This window comes from Cupressus sempervirens, chromosome 6, assembly GCF_028749045.1.
Source record: "Cupressus sempervirens isolate cs-2001-9-10 chromosome 6, ASM2874904v1, whole genome shotgun sequence".
Taxonomy (NCBI): domain Eukaryota; kingdom Viridiplantae; phylum Streptophyta; class Pinopsida; order Cupressales; family Cupressaceae; genus Cupressus; species Cupressus sempervirens.
The window spans coordinates 378,307,872-378,325,020 of record NC_143123.1 but is presented as its reverse complement, the minus strand read 5'-3'; the positions used below and the strand labels follow the sequence as shown (position 1 = coordinate 378,325,020).

General features: G+C 33.7%; 1 protein-coding gene across 5 annotated transcripts in view; it reads left to right on the top strand.

Moving 5' to 3' along the window:
• Positions 1–3,697: 3,697 nt before the first annotated feature.
• Positions 3,698–17,149, top strand: part of LOC149552639 (myosin-binding protein 7-like) — a 31,053-nt gene continuing 17,601 nt past the window's right edge. The window contains exons 1-3 of one of the 5 annotated variants that reach the window (XR_016352963.1): positions 3,730–3,962; positions 4,908–7,053; positions 9,493–9,571. Coding sequence is in view for 1 of the 5 variants with exons in the window: in XM_089788213.1 (XP_089644339.1) it covers positions 5,086–7,053 (1,968 nt within the window). In the remaining 4 variants the exon portion in view is untranslated. Of the gene's footprint in view, positions 3,963–4,907; positions 7,054–8,860; positions 8,943–9,489; positions 9,572–17,149 lie in introns of those variants that run through there. The other 4 variants (XM_089788213.1, XR_016352961.1, XR_016352962.1 and 1 more) reach the window with 4 other exon arrangements.

The following is a 17,149-nucleotide window of genomic DNA, read 5'->3' as shown; positions in this document are numbered from 1 at the left end:
CTTTTTGTAACCCTAACCCCAATATTAACCCTCACCCTAACTTTGACTATAAACCTACCCCTAATCCTAACCCTAACACTATATATAACTCTAACTCTAACACTAACCCTAATTCTAATCCTAATCCTAGCCCTAACTCTTACCCTAACCCTAAATCTAATAAGGTAACTTTAACCCTAACCCTAATCTAACCCTGATCACAATTCTATCTCTAACTTTAACTCTAACTCTAACTTGAACCCTAACTCTAACTCTAATTCTAACTCTAACTCTTATACTAACACTAACACTAACACTACCTCTAATTTTAACTCTTACTATAATTGTAACCCTAACCTTGATGCTAATCCTAACCATAACTCTAACACTAACCCTAACCCTAACTCTAATGCTAACCCTAACCATAACCCTAACACTAACCATAATCCTAACTCTAACACTAATTCTAATCATAACTTTAATTATAACCCTAAATATAACCCTAACTCTAACTCTAATTCTAACTCCAACCCTTATTCTAACTCTAATTCTAACTCTATGTCTAACCCTAACCCTAACTCTTATTCTAACCCTAACTATATTTGTAACCCTAATTCTAACCCTCACCCTAATTCTTACCCTTACCCTAAACCTAACTCTATCTCTAATCCTAACTATATTTCTAACCCTAATTCTAACCCTAACCCTAATCCCAACTCTAACTCTAATTTTAAACCTAACCTTAACCCTAACTCTCTTTGTGCCTACTCTCTAGATATAACTCATAATCTCTTTTTTTCTCTCTCTACATAAAACATGCCTCTATAAGAAACATAATATGAGCTTCTTCTTGTCTACATATATGCTCTCTCTCTTTCTCTGGGTGTGTGTATATACATATTATCACTTATAAAAAATAAATATTATTTCTAGATACTTGTACATATAGGGTTAGGCTAAGGTATATAATTTACTAAATGATTAGTACAATCATATATAGAGTAAGAGTTATAGTTAGGATCCAAGGTTTACAATTTCATTTATATGACACTCAGTGTTATGGTTAAGGTTAATAAGTGGTTAAATGTTACACTAAAATAAGGGATAGGGTTAAGGGAAGTATGAGATTTAGGTGTAGTGTTGGAGTATTTGGAGTACAACTATGGTCAAATTTGGGATATATGTTATACAAATGACTCAAATAGTGAAAAAATTAATTCATGAAAGGGAAGTTATAAGTCCCAACACAACAATTCAGATGATGTTAAAAGTGTGAAAGAATATATAAGAGTCAATTTTATCAAAATTATTTCTCCATGATGATGTGAGAACATTATATATTGTTGAATTTTTAATAATGCTAATGCAATTTTTATTGCAATGATTAAGAATTGTAATCAATAAATCTTCCTATCATTAAGGAATCTATTTAGACTTATGATTTTCTTTCTTAATTAATATATTTAGTAGCCACATATATAATCTAATTCAATAATGACAATATAAACTTAATATATGATTTGTTTATTTTAAATTAATCATCAACTTTAATAAAATACAAATTTTATTGATAAGGTGACTTTCTTGTCCGCATCAACGATTAAATTTAATTATGAAACATTAAAAATATAAATATTTTGAAACATGCAAATATAAAACTATTATGAAACATACAAATCTAAACATGAAAACCAAAAGTATTTTGAAATATGCAAATCTAAAACTAATGTAAAACATGCAAATGTAAAACTAAATTGAAACATGCACATTAAAAATCTGCAAAAGAAATGTATTATCAAATATCTAAATCAAAATTTTTTTGAATCCTAAATCTAAATCAAACATACAAGGCTAAACTATATGAAACTTTAATTTACTCCTGTTAAAAAACTCTAATTGCTCCAATAATCTCCATCTCTTCCTCCCTGCAAACACACAAAATGAAAATGAAATGAGGAGCATTTGTTTTATAATTTATGAGAGAACCCTCATATCTCCCAATAGATGTGTTTTGACATTCTATGAATTTGTTTCAAATTCCCCCACTCCTCACAAAAAATAAGCATGAATGTGCATGCAAAAATATATTTAACAAAAAGAAAATGTTTTATATTTAAAATTTTAATTAAGTTATTTCAGCCCTATTTTCTTGCGTTCTATTTTTTTGGCCTTATTTTTTCAAGTTCTATTATTTCAGCATCCATTTGGCTTCATATTATTTCGGCTAGCTATTATTTTAAAATTTTTATTAATCTTAAAATATATACTAAATATATGATTTATCTACTATAAATAAATCATTAACTTTAATAAACTATAAATTGTATTGATACGGTGGCATTCTCATCCACATTAATGATAAAATTATGCTTTGAAACATGAAAATATAAATACTTAGAAACATGCAAATGTAAAACTATTGTGAAACATTCAAATCTAAAACATGCATACCAAAACTATTTTGAAATATGAAAATCTAAAACTAATATGAAACATGCAAATATAAAACTAATTTGACACATGCTCTTTTAAAATATGTAAATGAAAAGTATTATAAAATATATAAATCAAATAGATTTTGAATACAAATCTAAATCTAAATCAAATATGCAAGACTAAACTATTAAATGCAAGCCTAAATAGTTATGAGCAGAATTTTAAATCTAAATGAAATTAATTAAAATTGAAATCTAAATCAAAGTAGAATATTATAACTAATTTTGAATTTCAATTTACATCTACATCTAAATGTAAATGAAAATGTAAATAAAAAATAGAAATTTCACCTGCAAAAATGTTACTCCAAAACTTCAATCTACTCCTATTCAAAAACTCCAATCTAATCCTCTAATAACCTCCACCTCTTCCTTCTTGCAAAAACATAAAATGAAAATGAAATGGTGAGCCTTGGTTTTATAACTTCTGAGAGGCTCCTCATATCCCCCAACAGACGTCTCTTCACATTCCACAAATTTGTTTCAAATTCCTCCACTCCCCACAAAAAACAAGTATAAATGTGCATGCAAAATTATATTTAACCAAAAAAAAATCATATTGAAATTATTTCGCCCCTATTTTTTCAAGTCCTACTTTTTCGGGCCCTATTTTTTTGGGTCCTACTTTTTCGGGCCCCATTATTTCGGGCCTATTATTTCGTTTGTAACTCTCACCAAATCTTTTTGATTGCCAAATGACATTCCATATTTTAATTTCGTTTGTAACTCTCACCAAATCTTTTTTCCTTATACGAATTATTCTTTGAAATATTCTTTGTGCTGATAAGTGTTTCTCCCATTGTATATGCCTCTCGGCATAATAACATTAAACTCAAATTTAATGCATCCACATTAAACTATCATCTACAAATTAAAATTAGTTAATTGACATTTGTATTCTTTTGAATTAGTCTAAGGCAAAGCCTATATAGTATTTTCCCAAAATATCCTACTTGAAGTGACCTGCATGAACTGCCTAGGCATTTCCCACGATCTAGCATTCCAAATATGATAACTAACAAATATAATACTGTTTTGGATTTCAATCATTTCCAAGGAATGTTCGGTGATTTGTCCTGAAATTGGCACACGACTTTGAAAAGCTCTCCCAAAGTTATTTACGGGCGCCTCCTTTGACGAAACATATAATTAGATAAAGTAAAACACGTTCCTTTGCAAAAGCTCTTCCACCATCTATTCAAAGAGAAGACAAACAATATATTGTAACGTAAACTGCAGGCCCCGCGCTCAAACCATAGTTAATCTCCCCAATCAATGAATAAACCAACGGACGCATGAAAAAAGAAACCTTTTCAGCTGGAAGCGTTTCCTCTGCGGGGAAGTGTCCGAGAATATGATTTTATACGCCTTTCCAGCCCGTGTTTTATTTATCTTTCTGTCACTGACCTGCAACTTTGAGATCAGATACTCGTCCATTGGCTTTTACGGCGCGCAAATTGACAAACTATTGTGGCAGATACAGACCAGGTGTGTATTTCTCGACTTTTTCAGCTCATGGATGTATTTGATGGTGCTGTAATCTGTATCGGTTCTGTGTCATGAGTCTTAGAATGGAAATATTTCACATAACAAGACAGTGCCTGCTGGCCTCTTATCTTTAGATCTTTGGGGATAACATGGGGCAATCTGATGCTAAATTTGAGAGGTAAGGACAAGTTCTGCAGGGTGGAGATTTACAGGATCGATAGAAATGATCTTGGGGGACGTCATCGGGTTTTGTTTGTCAGAATTGTGAAGCATTTACACAATCTTTTCAATGTTTTGTAGGGTTTATTGTTTGGGGTACTCAAATTCGGTTTTAAATTTGTCAGAATGTGAAGTATACGAAGATTTTCAACGTATTCTAGGGTTTAGCTTCGGTGTACGTAAATGCGGTGCTCAATTTGTCGGAATTGTGAAGTATGCAAACCATTTGGGGAACCTTTTAAACATTTTTTTAGTTGATTGTGAAGTATGCAAAAATTTAAGCAAACCTTTTCAACATTGTCTTTGTTTTACCTAGTCAAACTGAGAGGAACCTAAACTTGTAAAATCAGCATATGTTGCTAAATTTGTGAGATTACAACAATCCAGACAGGTTTGTTAGAATTTGGAACATTGTTCAACATGGCATGTAAATTAATGTTCGCAGATGGAACCAGCTGACGACGAAAACAATGTATAGTGTTTTGATAAAGCTAATCGAATCAAACAGTCTGGAGAATCTTTCGTAGTTTTGGTTTAAACTGGTTAGAGATAACAATGAAATGGATTTCTTTTGGGTGGAAGTAGTTCATATTTGACAAGTTCTGTGGAAATTGATCTATTTTGAACTGCATTTATTGAAAACTGATTCAGAAATTAGGATAGAGATTTTGAAAATGCAAGTGTTTTTTTGTAATTTATTTTGGCTATCGGACTTGTTCTGTGAAGGGAGACGGAAGATCTCTGGGAACGGTTCATCTGAAGTAAATAAAAGAGCAGGACGATTTCCAAGGAAACGTGATTAAAGGATTCCGCTGTGGTGGAATATTGTACTATTATTCCTTTCTCTTATATTAGGGCATGGTAAACTCCATATCAACATTTGTTGATCTCTTTTACAAGGACTATGGCTGCAAACTTTGATGACAGTTCAATGAAGGAGTTCGTCTTGGGTGGAACAAAAAAAAATTGGGATCGTCGTGTGAAGCGGAAGGTTGAACATGCATATTATGAAGGTAAAGGAGCTTCAGATAATTCAGAGGTGGAAGTGGAGCTGTTGAGTGAGTTGAGTTCAATGAAAGAGGCACTTCAAAGGCAGCAAATAACAATTGAAGAACTAAGTAGTGAGCTGGATGAAGAGAGAAATGCTGCGGCATCTGCAACAGAGGAAGCGATGACTTTTATTTCACGTCTTCAGAAGGAAAAAGCTCAGATGCATATGGAAGCTTCACAGTTCAGACGTTATGCTGAAGGAAAATTTGCTCATGATCAACAGGAATTGGTTTCTCTTGAAACTCTGCTGTATAGAAAGGAACAGATGATTAAAGCTCTTGAACTAGAGGTTCAATCTTTCAAGCACAGAATATTGAGCATTGGTGGTTTTGAATACGAGAGTGTGAACAGGTCACCTGAGCGATCCCGCTTGGAGGAGGTAGATGATCGTTGCTATTTGACTGAATCTTCTGGCCGTGTGAATAATTTTTCAGCACAACAAGATAGGTTTGACTTTTATGATACAGAGACAAGAGATTCTACGTACTGGCAAGCTAAGGAAACAGATAGTAGAAGAATACGTCTAGGAAAGTTAAGTGATACTCAGAGTTCTTTGCAGCCACGGTTGGAGTGGGAAGATACATACTCACCAAGAATTTTGCCAGTGCAAGAGATCGGTGCTTGTTCCTCTCATCCATCACAGCGAGATGACTACAATTCTTCAATCCATCATGCTTTGAATGGTAGGCATGGTTTGCAAAAATCTGATGTTCATGATTCTAAAAATGTTGAAATATGGGAATATGTGGAGAGTTTAGAAGAGAGGCTGCAGCAGCTAGAAGGAGAGAGACACATTGAGAACCCAAATGGTGAATGGAGCAAAATAAGGAATTTGCAACCAAAACATTTGTCAGACTGTTCAGATAAACTTATTTGGAGGCCTTCTGCAGACAGTTTGAATTCATCTGATGAACTGGTTGAAGCAACTGAAGACAGTTCAAAAGGGGAAGATGGATTGTTAACTGTCAGAGCCAGTGGTTCATGTTCTGGGAAAAAGAGCATCAAGTCTCAAGTCTTGGAACATGCAGATGGAAAAATTTCTAGTTTGAGTCATATCTCAGGAAATCCTAATGAAAGTTTAAAATGTAGTGGATGCAAGCAAATGAAGGAGAATGTTGGCAACATTGGAAAATGCAATTCTTTACCCCATAAAAATGAAGCATGCACTGCAGCAAAAAAGGGGTCGAAGATTCCACGTGAAACCCGTTTGCCCATTCCTAGGGAAGGATCTAAGTCTCCTCGGGAAGGACCAAAGCCTCCTTGGACATTGTCTGGAGATGCAATCAAAGAGAGGTTTGATGGAAATGATGAATTGACATTTGTCAAGATGATTCCAGAAGGGTCAAAAACTGGAAATCCTTCTCTTTCACAAGCTGTGGATGATGTTCCCGATGTCAAAAATGATGATGGGAGATCTGGAGGATGCGAGCCTCTGAAAGGAAATCAGGATTGTTATGGACATCCAGAACTTGATTTGTTATCTCAGAGACACATTGGACAACCAGAAAGGGCAACTGACCCTGATGAGAGAAGTGAAGGAAGGAGCATGACCACATTCTCTGCGGAATTGAGAACTGAGCTTGGGCAGGGTCTTGTGCAAAGTGAAGTCAAGCAACTTATTTTCAGGATTCGGGCCCTGGAGGATGAGAGGCAGAGCATGAAACAGGCAATAACGTATTTTGAAAAAGAGAATTCATCATGTTTAGCACTGCTGAAGGAAATAGCTCGGCAACATTATGAAGTGCAAATATTAGATGAAAGCAAAAATCATTTGACAAGGCTGTACCCATCTGAGGGCCCGTCAGTCCTTTCTATCATAAAGGTAATAATTATTCTGATAATTGTCATTAGCATCATCATGCATTTCTAACAGGTCGTTTTGTTGCACAAGACAGTTTTCCTTTTACCCCTTGTAATCTCCCTAAAATCTTTATACCTTTGATATCTGAAAGCCTGCATCTAGAAGCTTATATGCATTTTTAGTACATATGACTGTTCCTTGATTGTCTTTAAACCTTTAATTAGTTCATTGTTTCTCTGTTTATCTTTATAATGAATTTATAATTTAACTCAGTGTTTCTATTTGGAAATCATAGAAAAATATTCAAATAAGTGGTATACATGAAATATATGTTTATTTATTAAATACCGTAAGTACCATAATAATTTAAGTTTCTCTTTATAGATATGGTTATGTTCATGTCAGAAAGATATGTGTGCAATAGGAGGATCTTATTTTTCTCAAGATTAAATATTGTCAAGGAATTGTTCAAGTTGCAGTTAATAAGGATTCAAATCCCATTTTATGCTTGCTCTATTGTATATTTTTCTCTTTTTGGAGTAAATGTGGAGATCATAATGTGCAAAAGTTAGACTTTGTGTCTATTAAATTCTTGCTATTTTATTTTCTATAGAGCAATGTTTTTCGAAGTTTAGAAGCATTTAATTATCAAAGGGGGTTTTCTATGACTCACACCGTGAAGCTAAAAATCCAAATTTGTTCTTATTTGACTATAGATAATAAACTTGGACTTGCAACTTGGCAATTTAAAAAATACTTAAATTCCTGAATAAACATAAATTCATGCAAAATACAATCACAGAATTGGGAAAATGTTTTCTATTAGGTTTGAATACAAAGTACAATATCGAATCATCATATGAATACAACAACTATTAGCTGACAAATATGATTTGTATCATGAATTTATGATTTTTCGTAGAAAAATAATTAACATAAACTACATATACATGCAAGTTACAACAATTTACAATTTCCTCTTCCTCATTTGGATGAAAATCTGGGCAAGGGCCTTCTGCGTTTAGATAAGTTGTGGCGCCACCCTCAAATTAATTGGCAATTACTTATCTGCCTTAAGTTTGTCATTTGCAATGATACCTTCAAATCCAATGTCTTGTTCCATATCTTGCGTCTCAAACTCAACAATCTTGTCTTTTGTAAACATGGGATGTGCTCATCTTGTGCACTTTAGTCTTTGTATTGGTCAATCATCCAAGTCTATACATTCCTCACCAATTGTGTTCTCTATATTTTTTGAGGGAGTTGAAGGTCGTATTTCATGAAATCAAAGTCATTGAGACTTTGTAGTGACAACATGTTGTGTTTCTTCATGCATCAAACAAATTTTAATTGCACTCATATCCAAAAGTGCTATAATGTTGAAATGTTACAAAAAAATAGCTTTTGAAGATTTAGGTTACTTTTGACCTCAATTTTCCCAATCATAATAACTTAATCAGACATTCTTAAAAGATTTTAAGCAATAATAGGTTGATATAGTTGATTTTTCCACTTCGAATCAGTGATGTCTCAAATGGAGTCAAAGTTCTATTTTAATCTCCTATATGGTAATTTTAGATGGCCTCACTGGTTGTTTCCCACTGATATTTTCATCCAGTCAATTTTGTTGATATTTTTGAATAGAAATTAAGGCAATGGGCAATGCAAGGGGTTGAAAAAGTGGTGTTTTATTGTCTTGAAGCATTCTCGTTGACACCATGTATGCTCTTGAATTATTAGTTACAATTTGCACAGCATTTTCAATGCCTTGTTCTAATGCAATCTCTTCTAGCTTTAGACTCATTGTTTGCTTTCTTCATCTTGTTAGAAGTGTTTATGGAACTAAAAGAACACCAGTGGAGCTACTAGAAAATTGACGAGGGTGCAGTTGTTTTCATCACACATCTAAAGTATGGTGCATTTATGCTTGTTCTATTGCTTCCTAAAGTTGTGTTTCTTCATGCATCAAACAAATTCTAATTGCACTCACATCCAAAAGTGCTATAATGTTGAAATGTTACAAAAGAATAGCTTTTGAAGATTTAGGTTACTTTTGACCTCAATCTTCCCAATCATAATAACTTAATCAGACATTCTTAAAAGATTTTAAGCAATAATAGGTTGATATAGTTGATTTTTCCACTTCGAATCAATGATCTCTCAAATGGAGTCAAAGTTCTATTTTAATCTCCTATATAGTAATTTAGATGGCCTCACTGGTTGTTTTCTACTGATATTTTTATCCAGTCAATTTTGTTGATATTTTTGAATAGAAATTAAGGCAATGGGCAATGCAAGGGGTTGAAAAAGTGGTGTTTTATTGTCTTGAAGCATTCTCGTTGACACCATGTATGCTCTTGAATTATTAGTTACAGTTTGCACAGCATTTTCAATGCCTTGTTCTAATGCAATCTCTTCTAGCTTTAGACTCATCGTTTGCTTTTTTCATCTTGTTAGAAGTGTTTATGGACCTAAAAGAACACCAGTGGAGCTACTAGAAAATTGATGAGGGTGCAGTTGTTTTCATCACGCATCTAAAGTATGGTGCATATATACTTGTTCTATTGCTTCCTTTGTTCTTCCAAAATTGATTTTTAATCTATAACAACCTTTTGGGGCAATTGCCTAGTTAAGTTATATGGAGAGAGTGCCTTGTACCCTTTCCTGCAATTGTCAATGGTAAATATTTCTCATACGAGCTCTTTAATATTTTGAAAGGAAGGTTATTGCCAAATTAGAAATTGGCACAACCTATATCTACTTTCTCTTGCATCTCCTTGTTGTACATTGTACCTTAAATGGAAGGTTGTGTTTTTGTGTATAAAAAAGCCTCTTGTTTGTGCTTTGCTCAAGTTATATGAGTTGGATTTGTCCCACACGAGTGGGCCCATCTGGAGCCACTAATTTTGTCACATTCACCTTGTTTCTTGGACCAAGTTGGGATTAATGGCCATAGCTATGGCTGCATTTCTCCTCATCCTCTCTAATTTTTATTGTTCTGTCAATACAAGGTCATCTACATCTCTTGTTCTACCTCAATCATGGCACTAGGACAAGCTTTGTGACAAGACATGCGTGCAAGGTGGTACTTACAAGACTGACACCTCCATTCATCTTCTGTCGCTAGTAGTTGCAAACAACAGTCTTGAAGTCCGTCCTTGTGCTGTTCTTCCACTTGACATCACTTCCACAACTGGGTTGGCTCCCACTTCATGATGTTGGTGCCATTGTATACTAACTTGCAAAATGCAAATTTTACATTTATTAAAAAGTTAAATTTATAATGCTGTATTTTACAGCACCAAACATAAAAGGGTTTGAAATTAAAAAGTAGCGTTTTGAACTTGAAACATAAAACCTACAGGTTATGATGGTGAAAAACAACAATTTTGCCCAAAATGTAAAAAAAAATCAACATAAAATGGTTTGCATTTGAACATTAATTAATAACATTTATAATTTAGTAAAATGGCATTTTAAACCATGTTTTGAAAGGCTCTAAACTAGAAAATAACTTAGAATTTTAATTTGTTAAACAATAACTTAAATCAGCATTAAATCTTATGAATATTGAATTTTAGTTTGTAAATAATAACTTAAAATATGTTTAAAAACCAAAATTTCAGATTTAGGAAGTAGATAAGGTTCTTGTAATGCTTGGAAAAAAAGAAGTCTTATCTGGATTCTGAAATTGCAAACGTTTTCTCCAATTGACATAGCATGGTCAAATTTGCTTTAAAAGATTAACAAAGTACATTTGAAGTTCTAATTTCCCCTCACCTTCCAATAGTCTATCTACTGTGCATGGTGAGTCCTCACAGTGGAGTTGCCAAAAGTCTACCTTACAAATCAGCAAGCTCAAGGTTCAAAAACTTGGTGCTGAAAATTAATTGTGATTTTTATTTTTCAGAACACTTTTAAATCTGACAACTCTAGATAATGAGTTTGTGCACATTTTTTGGGAGTTTTGAAATAATCTTTTTTCCAAAATGGGCATTGAATGCAAGCACCATTTAAGTTCTGTGAAACATAGTTATTCTTGTTTCTATTTTTAATAAATGTTTTTTCATGAATTTTATTTGTTATATATTCTTTTTCTGTGGTATTCGTTATTTGTTATAATTTTCTTTTCTCATTCTCGATTTGAGTCGGTATGAATTTTGAGGATTTTTTGTCATTTTTGGTATGCTTCTCTATCATGTTAGCACCTTCCCACCCCTCATAATATGTGCATCCATGCATGATGCGTCAGCCAACATTAAGTTTTATCTATATTGCAACATATAGTAGTACACACATCTAATCATTAAGATACTTCCGTCTCCAGTCTGGAAGCCAAACACACTTTACAGAGCTTAGAAAAGTAATTTTTCTAAAATTTAGTCATTTAGATCTTTGTCTTCAATTTTGAGGACAAAGCACATTTTATAGAGCTAGGAAAATTAAATTATGCTAAATCTCGTTTGTATCCCCATTTGACATGCTGAGCATCAGTTATCTTTGGTACTGGTTCATTTGCTGTATGTAGTGAAAAAGCTTACTGAGGGTTACGGTTACTTTAGCCTCAATGCTCTTATTTGTTATGCATCTTGAATGGAGTTTAGATGTTATTTTGCTAGAGTATCTGTGATTTTATTTGCTTCCCATGGCTGGTGAATAACATTTGATTGTTTTTTTTTTTTGATCGGTAAATGACCGAAGCCTAGATTAATTATTGTTATTTGTTGTAATTAATAAATTTTATGTGTTAAGCGAATTCAAACCCAAGACGTCCCACATGAGAGGCTCACAAGTTACTGTTGTGTTGTAGGCTCTTGCCTGAATAACATTTGATTCTTGAAAGATGTTTAACATCCCTTTAATAGTAGTAGACTAGTAGTTGAAGTTAACAATCTCTAACTATTTGGAAAGCTTGAACTATTTGTCTTGAATTTTGCAATGATAACAAAATTATTTTCAACAAAAACACAATTTGAAACTCAAATTGAAATCGATTAAACTCTAGTCTAAATTGATCTGTCTTGTTGAAATATGGATGCAACTGAGTAGCATAACACTAGATTCAAATGAAGATGAATTTTGACATAATATACTTGCATGAGAGTGTTTGATATGAAATGATGAAGAAATAATTGCATTCATAGATTTTCCAAGGAAAAATCAAATTGGGAGATGAGGATGAGATCAAGGACTTAAATGAAACTGCTAAATTGAAAATTGCCATTTCAAATGAATGAGAAGATGATAACAAATTATTTTAATTTATATATGGATGCTTGTGAAGGACAAGTATCTCTTTGAAGACTGATCGATGGATATATGTGGAGGACAATAATAGCTTCAAAGATTGAGTTATTAATGGATGAAGCTTCTAATTGAAGTCTGACATAATTGATCCAAGTAGTTAGTTAATGATTCAAAAATGAAATTTTAATTTAAGCAATGGAAATTGGATTTCATTTATTTAATTATCTAAATGCAAATGGATAAAATTAACAATGATAATAAGTTATTGATATGATATGTGATATTAATTAATAAATGGGTTGAATAATCAACGACAACTCATGAACAAATGACAATGATTAGGAGGAAGAATTGTAGTGTTTGCATTTGACTGCTTTGAAGCAATGAGTAAGTGAAATTATTTTAAAGAAATGAATCGCTGAGAACAAAAAATAGAGAAGGTAGAAGATGTTAATTTGCCCGAATCAGCTAAGAAATAGAAAATTTGAAATGCAAGATGGCTAGTGCCCCCTAGAGAGATTATTTGTGGATACATTGCATGGGTAATCTCTTGAAAGAAGAGATGCAAAGAAATTGTTAGATGAAGGATGGAAAATGATGGAAGAAAAAAGATTAAAAGATGGATGCACAAAGCATGACCAGGTATGAAATGATGATAATGTGTTATGTCAACTTAAAATTTCGTAACACTTATCAAATATAACAACAGATGTTATGCACTACTGTATATATTACCAAGGTGAGGATGTATCCAATGCATGAACTAAGTCTCAAGAAAGCGACAAACTATACCATTCATGAGGCATCTGACACTATTTGTGGGTTCATACTGAGACAACCATCAAATATGAGAGAAAAAATAGGTTGCCTTAGTTTATACTATTCAAAGTGCACCGTGATATGAAATAATGATGATGTTCTTGATTAGGAATAGTATGTGGAAGATTGGTGGAAGGTGTAAGAGTACGAACAGAAAGGCTATTTACTTAAGGAGTTCTCCCAAAGAGAAAGGCTATTGCAGCAGTATTAGAGGTGTAGTTGGTATTGTGGGATTCTTCTAGTAGATGTGTATACCTTAGACTGAATCTATGATGATCGACTTTGATAGTGATTGATTTGAGAGGAGCTTTATTCATGCAATCCTAATCCTTCTTTAAAGCTCATATTCTTACACAATTCAAGTCCTTTGGGATAGGTCTTGGAAAAGACATGGTGCAAATTTTTCATCTTGTATGATAAAGCAATTATGTCACCATCTATAATTTTATCCTCAAGAAAGCCATTTTGTACAAAATCTGTTATGCCACATTGGATGACTTTAGGAGCTGTCTCTATTTATTCTTTTGTGATTTGCAATAAGATTTTGGAGAAAAAGAGAGTTGGCCAACATGGAAGGCATTCTATATCTCACACTCCCCATATGCTTTGTGCACAATCTTGAACTTGACTTTACAGTTGGGTATGGTGGATGATGCTAATGCCAAAGTAGAACAATCAATATATGTGATAGAGGACAATGATGGTGGAGGGATGACAATATCCACACTAGGACAATGGTGTGACTTGGTGTAAGAACTCTCTGGTAATCTACAATATTGGTAGGGACTAGGATTAGTTGGAACTATGACTTCACCATTGTGCAAAAATTTGATATAGTATTGGTAGGTGGATTAAATTGCTTGCATGACATGAATCCATCAACAACCAAGGAGGATGTTATATGGAAGTTCAAGGTCAAGATCATGCAACATGTTGTTCTATAAGATTAGATGTGTAACTAGATGACTCCTTTAGATTCTCTTTCTTCTTTATCGTATGCTTTGATTGTTATGTTTTTACGGGTTTCTATTTTATCGTTTGAATTTCCCAATTGTTTAATGAGGTTGTATGTACATAGCTTAAAAAGAGAGCCACTATGTATAAGGATTCGTTTGACTTCATGTTTGTTGATAATTGTCTCTATATTGATTGCTATGCTATGAGATGGTTCTATGGACAACATGTTTTGAAGAAGACAAATGTCCTGTAAGGACTTCAAACTGATCAAGATTTACATCACTAGCGACTCTTGACACTCTCAAAGCATGGTTGAATATGTCCCTAAAAATAGGTGATCTAACAAGCTCCAATATATAAAAATGTGTTGAATTCTTTCCAAGATGCCTAATGAAGTCATATTGGGTGGCTTGTTGAGAGGATGAGGACATTCCGTAGATGATAACTTGATCATGCCTAGTAGTGTCATTGCCATTGAGACCTTTAGTGGTCACCATGTTGACTTGTTGATTAACTTTTTTGAGATGACCAAGTCACAAGAGGAGGGTATGGCATGGACATTGTTTGTTTGATTCTTTTGGTCCAAACTTTTATTATGTCTCGAGGGCTGATTTTTAGGTCATAGTTGTTGAATGGATCTTAATAGATACTTAGTTGCTTATTAGGTGAAGAGGATGAAGGACCTTCCACTAGAGTTTGTAAAATCAATAATATACTTGACATAATGTTTTAGTTGCATACATTTTAAAAGGGTATAATCTTCAATTTGATGACATTTATATTATTCATTTTTACTAGACCTTGTAAGTTTTTGTTTTTGTTTTAATGAGATTTTTCAAATCTATTTTTTAGATATTTCCGAAAAAAGCATATTTATGTCTTCAAGTTGCAGGGGTTTTTGATGACCCTTGTGGTATGGAAATAGGAGTTTATGTAGGACATTTTGGACAACTTTGGTACCGGTGATCCTATTACGTACAATAGTTTTATTTTTAGGCCAAATTTTAATGCCTTTAGTTTGATTTGTTATGTCTTTGTCCAATAATAAATCTTGATTAGTCTCTTCGCAATAAGTGCTTTCTCTATGGTGACTCAATAATTTCATTAAAAGTGGTAACACAATGGACTTGTAAATGAAAAGTCATTTTTCAGGATAAGGTTTGCGATCAAAATATTGATGAGTTATTTACTAGTATAGTCCATGGGAAGTAACTAACAAGACTTATCCAATGTTTGAGGAAGGAGACAAAGCTCTCTCCATTTGTTGCTCGGTATTGTGGAGGTCAAGCATTGAAAGTTTGTGCTCTATGTTGTAGGACAAATGGTTTACAATTTTAAAAACTTTTTGTGGAAAAGTTGTAATGGAACCATGCCGTAGGTGCATAAACTTCTCAAGGGCTTGCCCTCCTAAACGTTCTAGGATGAATTTCATAAGATGTGCATTATTGTAAGTCACTTCATGGCATGCCATGAAATATTTTTCACAGGATTACATGTCTCCTTTCCCTTTATATTTGTTTAGTTTTGGAACTTTGAAATTATGAGAGAAAGAGATTGATGTTATCAATATTGTTGCCCCACTTTTCATTCTCTAACCAATTTGCAAAGTAGAAACTTTGTGTCTAGTAAAGTCCTAGGTGTGTCCGAGTCTAAGTCCAAGCCCCCTTAGGTAGAAGGAGTCTTCATCGGATTTTTCATCTTCCCCTTCCCCACATTTCATAGCCGGGTGGTTTTCCTTTTGTTTTGTGAGTTTTTGGAGGTAATTTAGTACCTAATCCAATGGAGATTCTCTTAACATGCAAAGAGCACTTATAAGAGCTATATCTGCTTGAGATTCATTGTTTTCTTCATGAGAACAAAAGTTTGTGGAAATCCGGACTTTGCCTTCTCCTTGGTAGGTTTTCAACCCATGATGGCGATTTTTCGCGAAAAGCAGCAAATGATACATACGTGCCGAAGTAAGAAGGTATAGAAGGTAGAAAGGTACCCTATGACAAATTGAGGTTCCTCTTACAATTATCTACTTCAGGAAGCATTTAGAATCCGTCACAACTCTCAGAATCACTCCGGGCGGAAAACTAGAAACTGACTTCTCTTCGGCAGGTTTTCAATCCATGAAGTCAGTTTCCCGAAGAAGCCAATTATGAAGGAAAAGAGGAAAAGGTGGGTCCTAATGACTTCTCACACTACTTATTGGACATCTTCGAACCCAAAGGTAACTATAATCAAAAAGTAAAGTTGAAAGGCAAGCTTGGGCGGAGAAATGAAAATTGTCTTCTCCTCGGCGGGTTTTCAACCCATGAGGACAATTTTTTGGATTTTAAAGAAAATCAAGTTGGTGAGTGAATGAAACCCATTGTTCATGTGGTAAACCTCTCAAGATGATAATGGAAAATACCTGACCATGGTAGGAAAGATCTACTAAGTAGAATTCGCTTCAGCGGATATTTTGTTACAAAGTACTCTGTTTATAACTTTCCGAAACTTAGTGTAAAACGGGAAAGCAAATGTGAAGGATAAAAAATTACCGTTGGCCCAACAAAAAAGTGAAAGGACATCAAGTTATCCGTTGAATTACGCATTTAGTGTTACAATGGACCTCTCCTTGAATTCATTTGCGTGGCGTGAACCCTAAAGATTAACGTATGGATTGAAACTTCTATATAGAGATATATGAACAGTTGCAAAAATTACCGCTCTTACTCAAATTGTTATTTTGTTAATTTACACAACCTCTGTTTGAAAAGCTAGCATCTGTGCATTTACCATTCTTTGCTTTTCTAGATTTTGAAATTCACCCACGAACGAAATGGAAACTAGATTCGCGGGTTTTGATGGATTAAATGGAATCAAGTCTTCTTTGCAGAATTTCTCGGATACCTCTCTCCGTTTCTTTGACATGCAAGACTTTCAGAAAAGGGTGAAATTGGTGCCAATCCATCCCATTATTGAGAAGCTCCGAGGATGCAGGCTAGTTGAAGTAGCCAGTTTCCCAGTTGCAATCCAAGTTCCTCAATTGATTTACGAATGCATAAATCATTATAATCCAGACACTAGGCAAATTGTATTGCCAGCTAACACAGTATTGATCTCT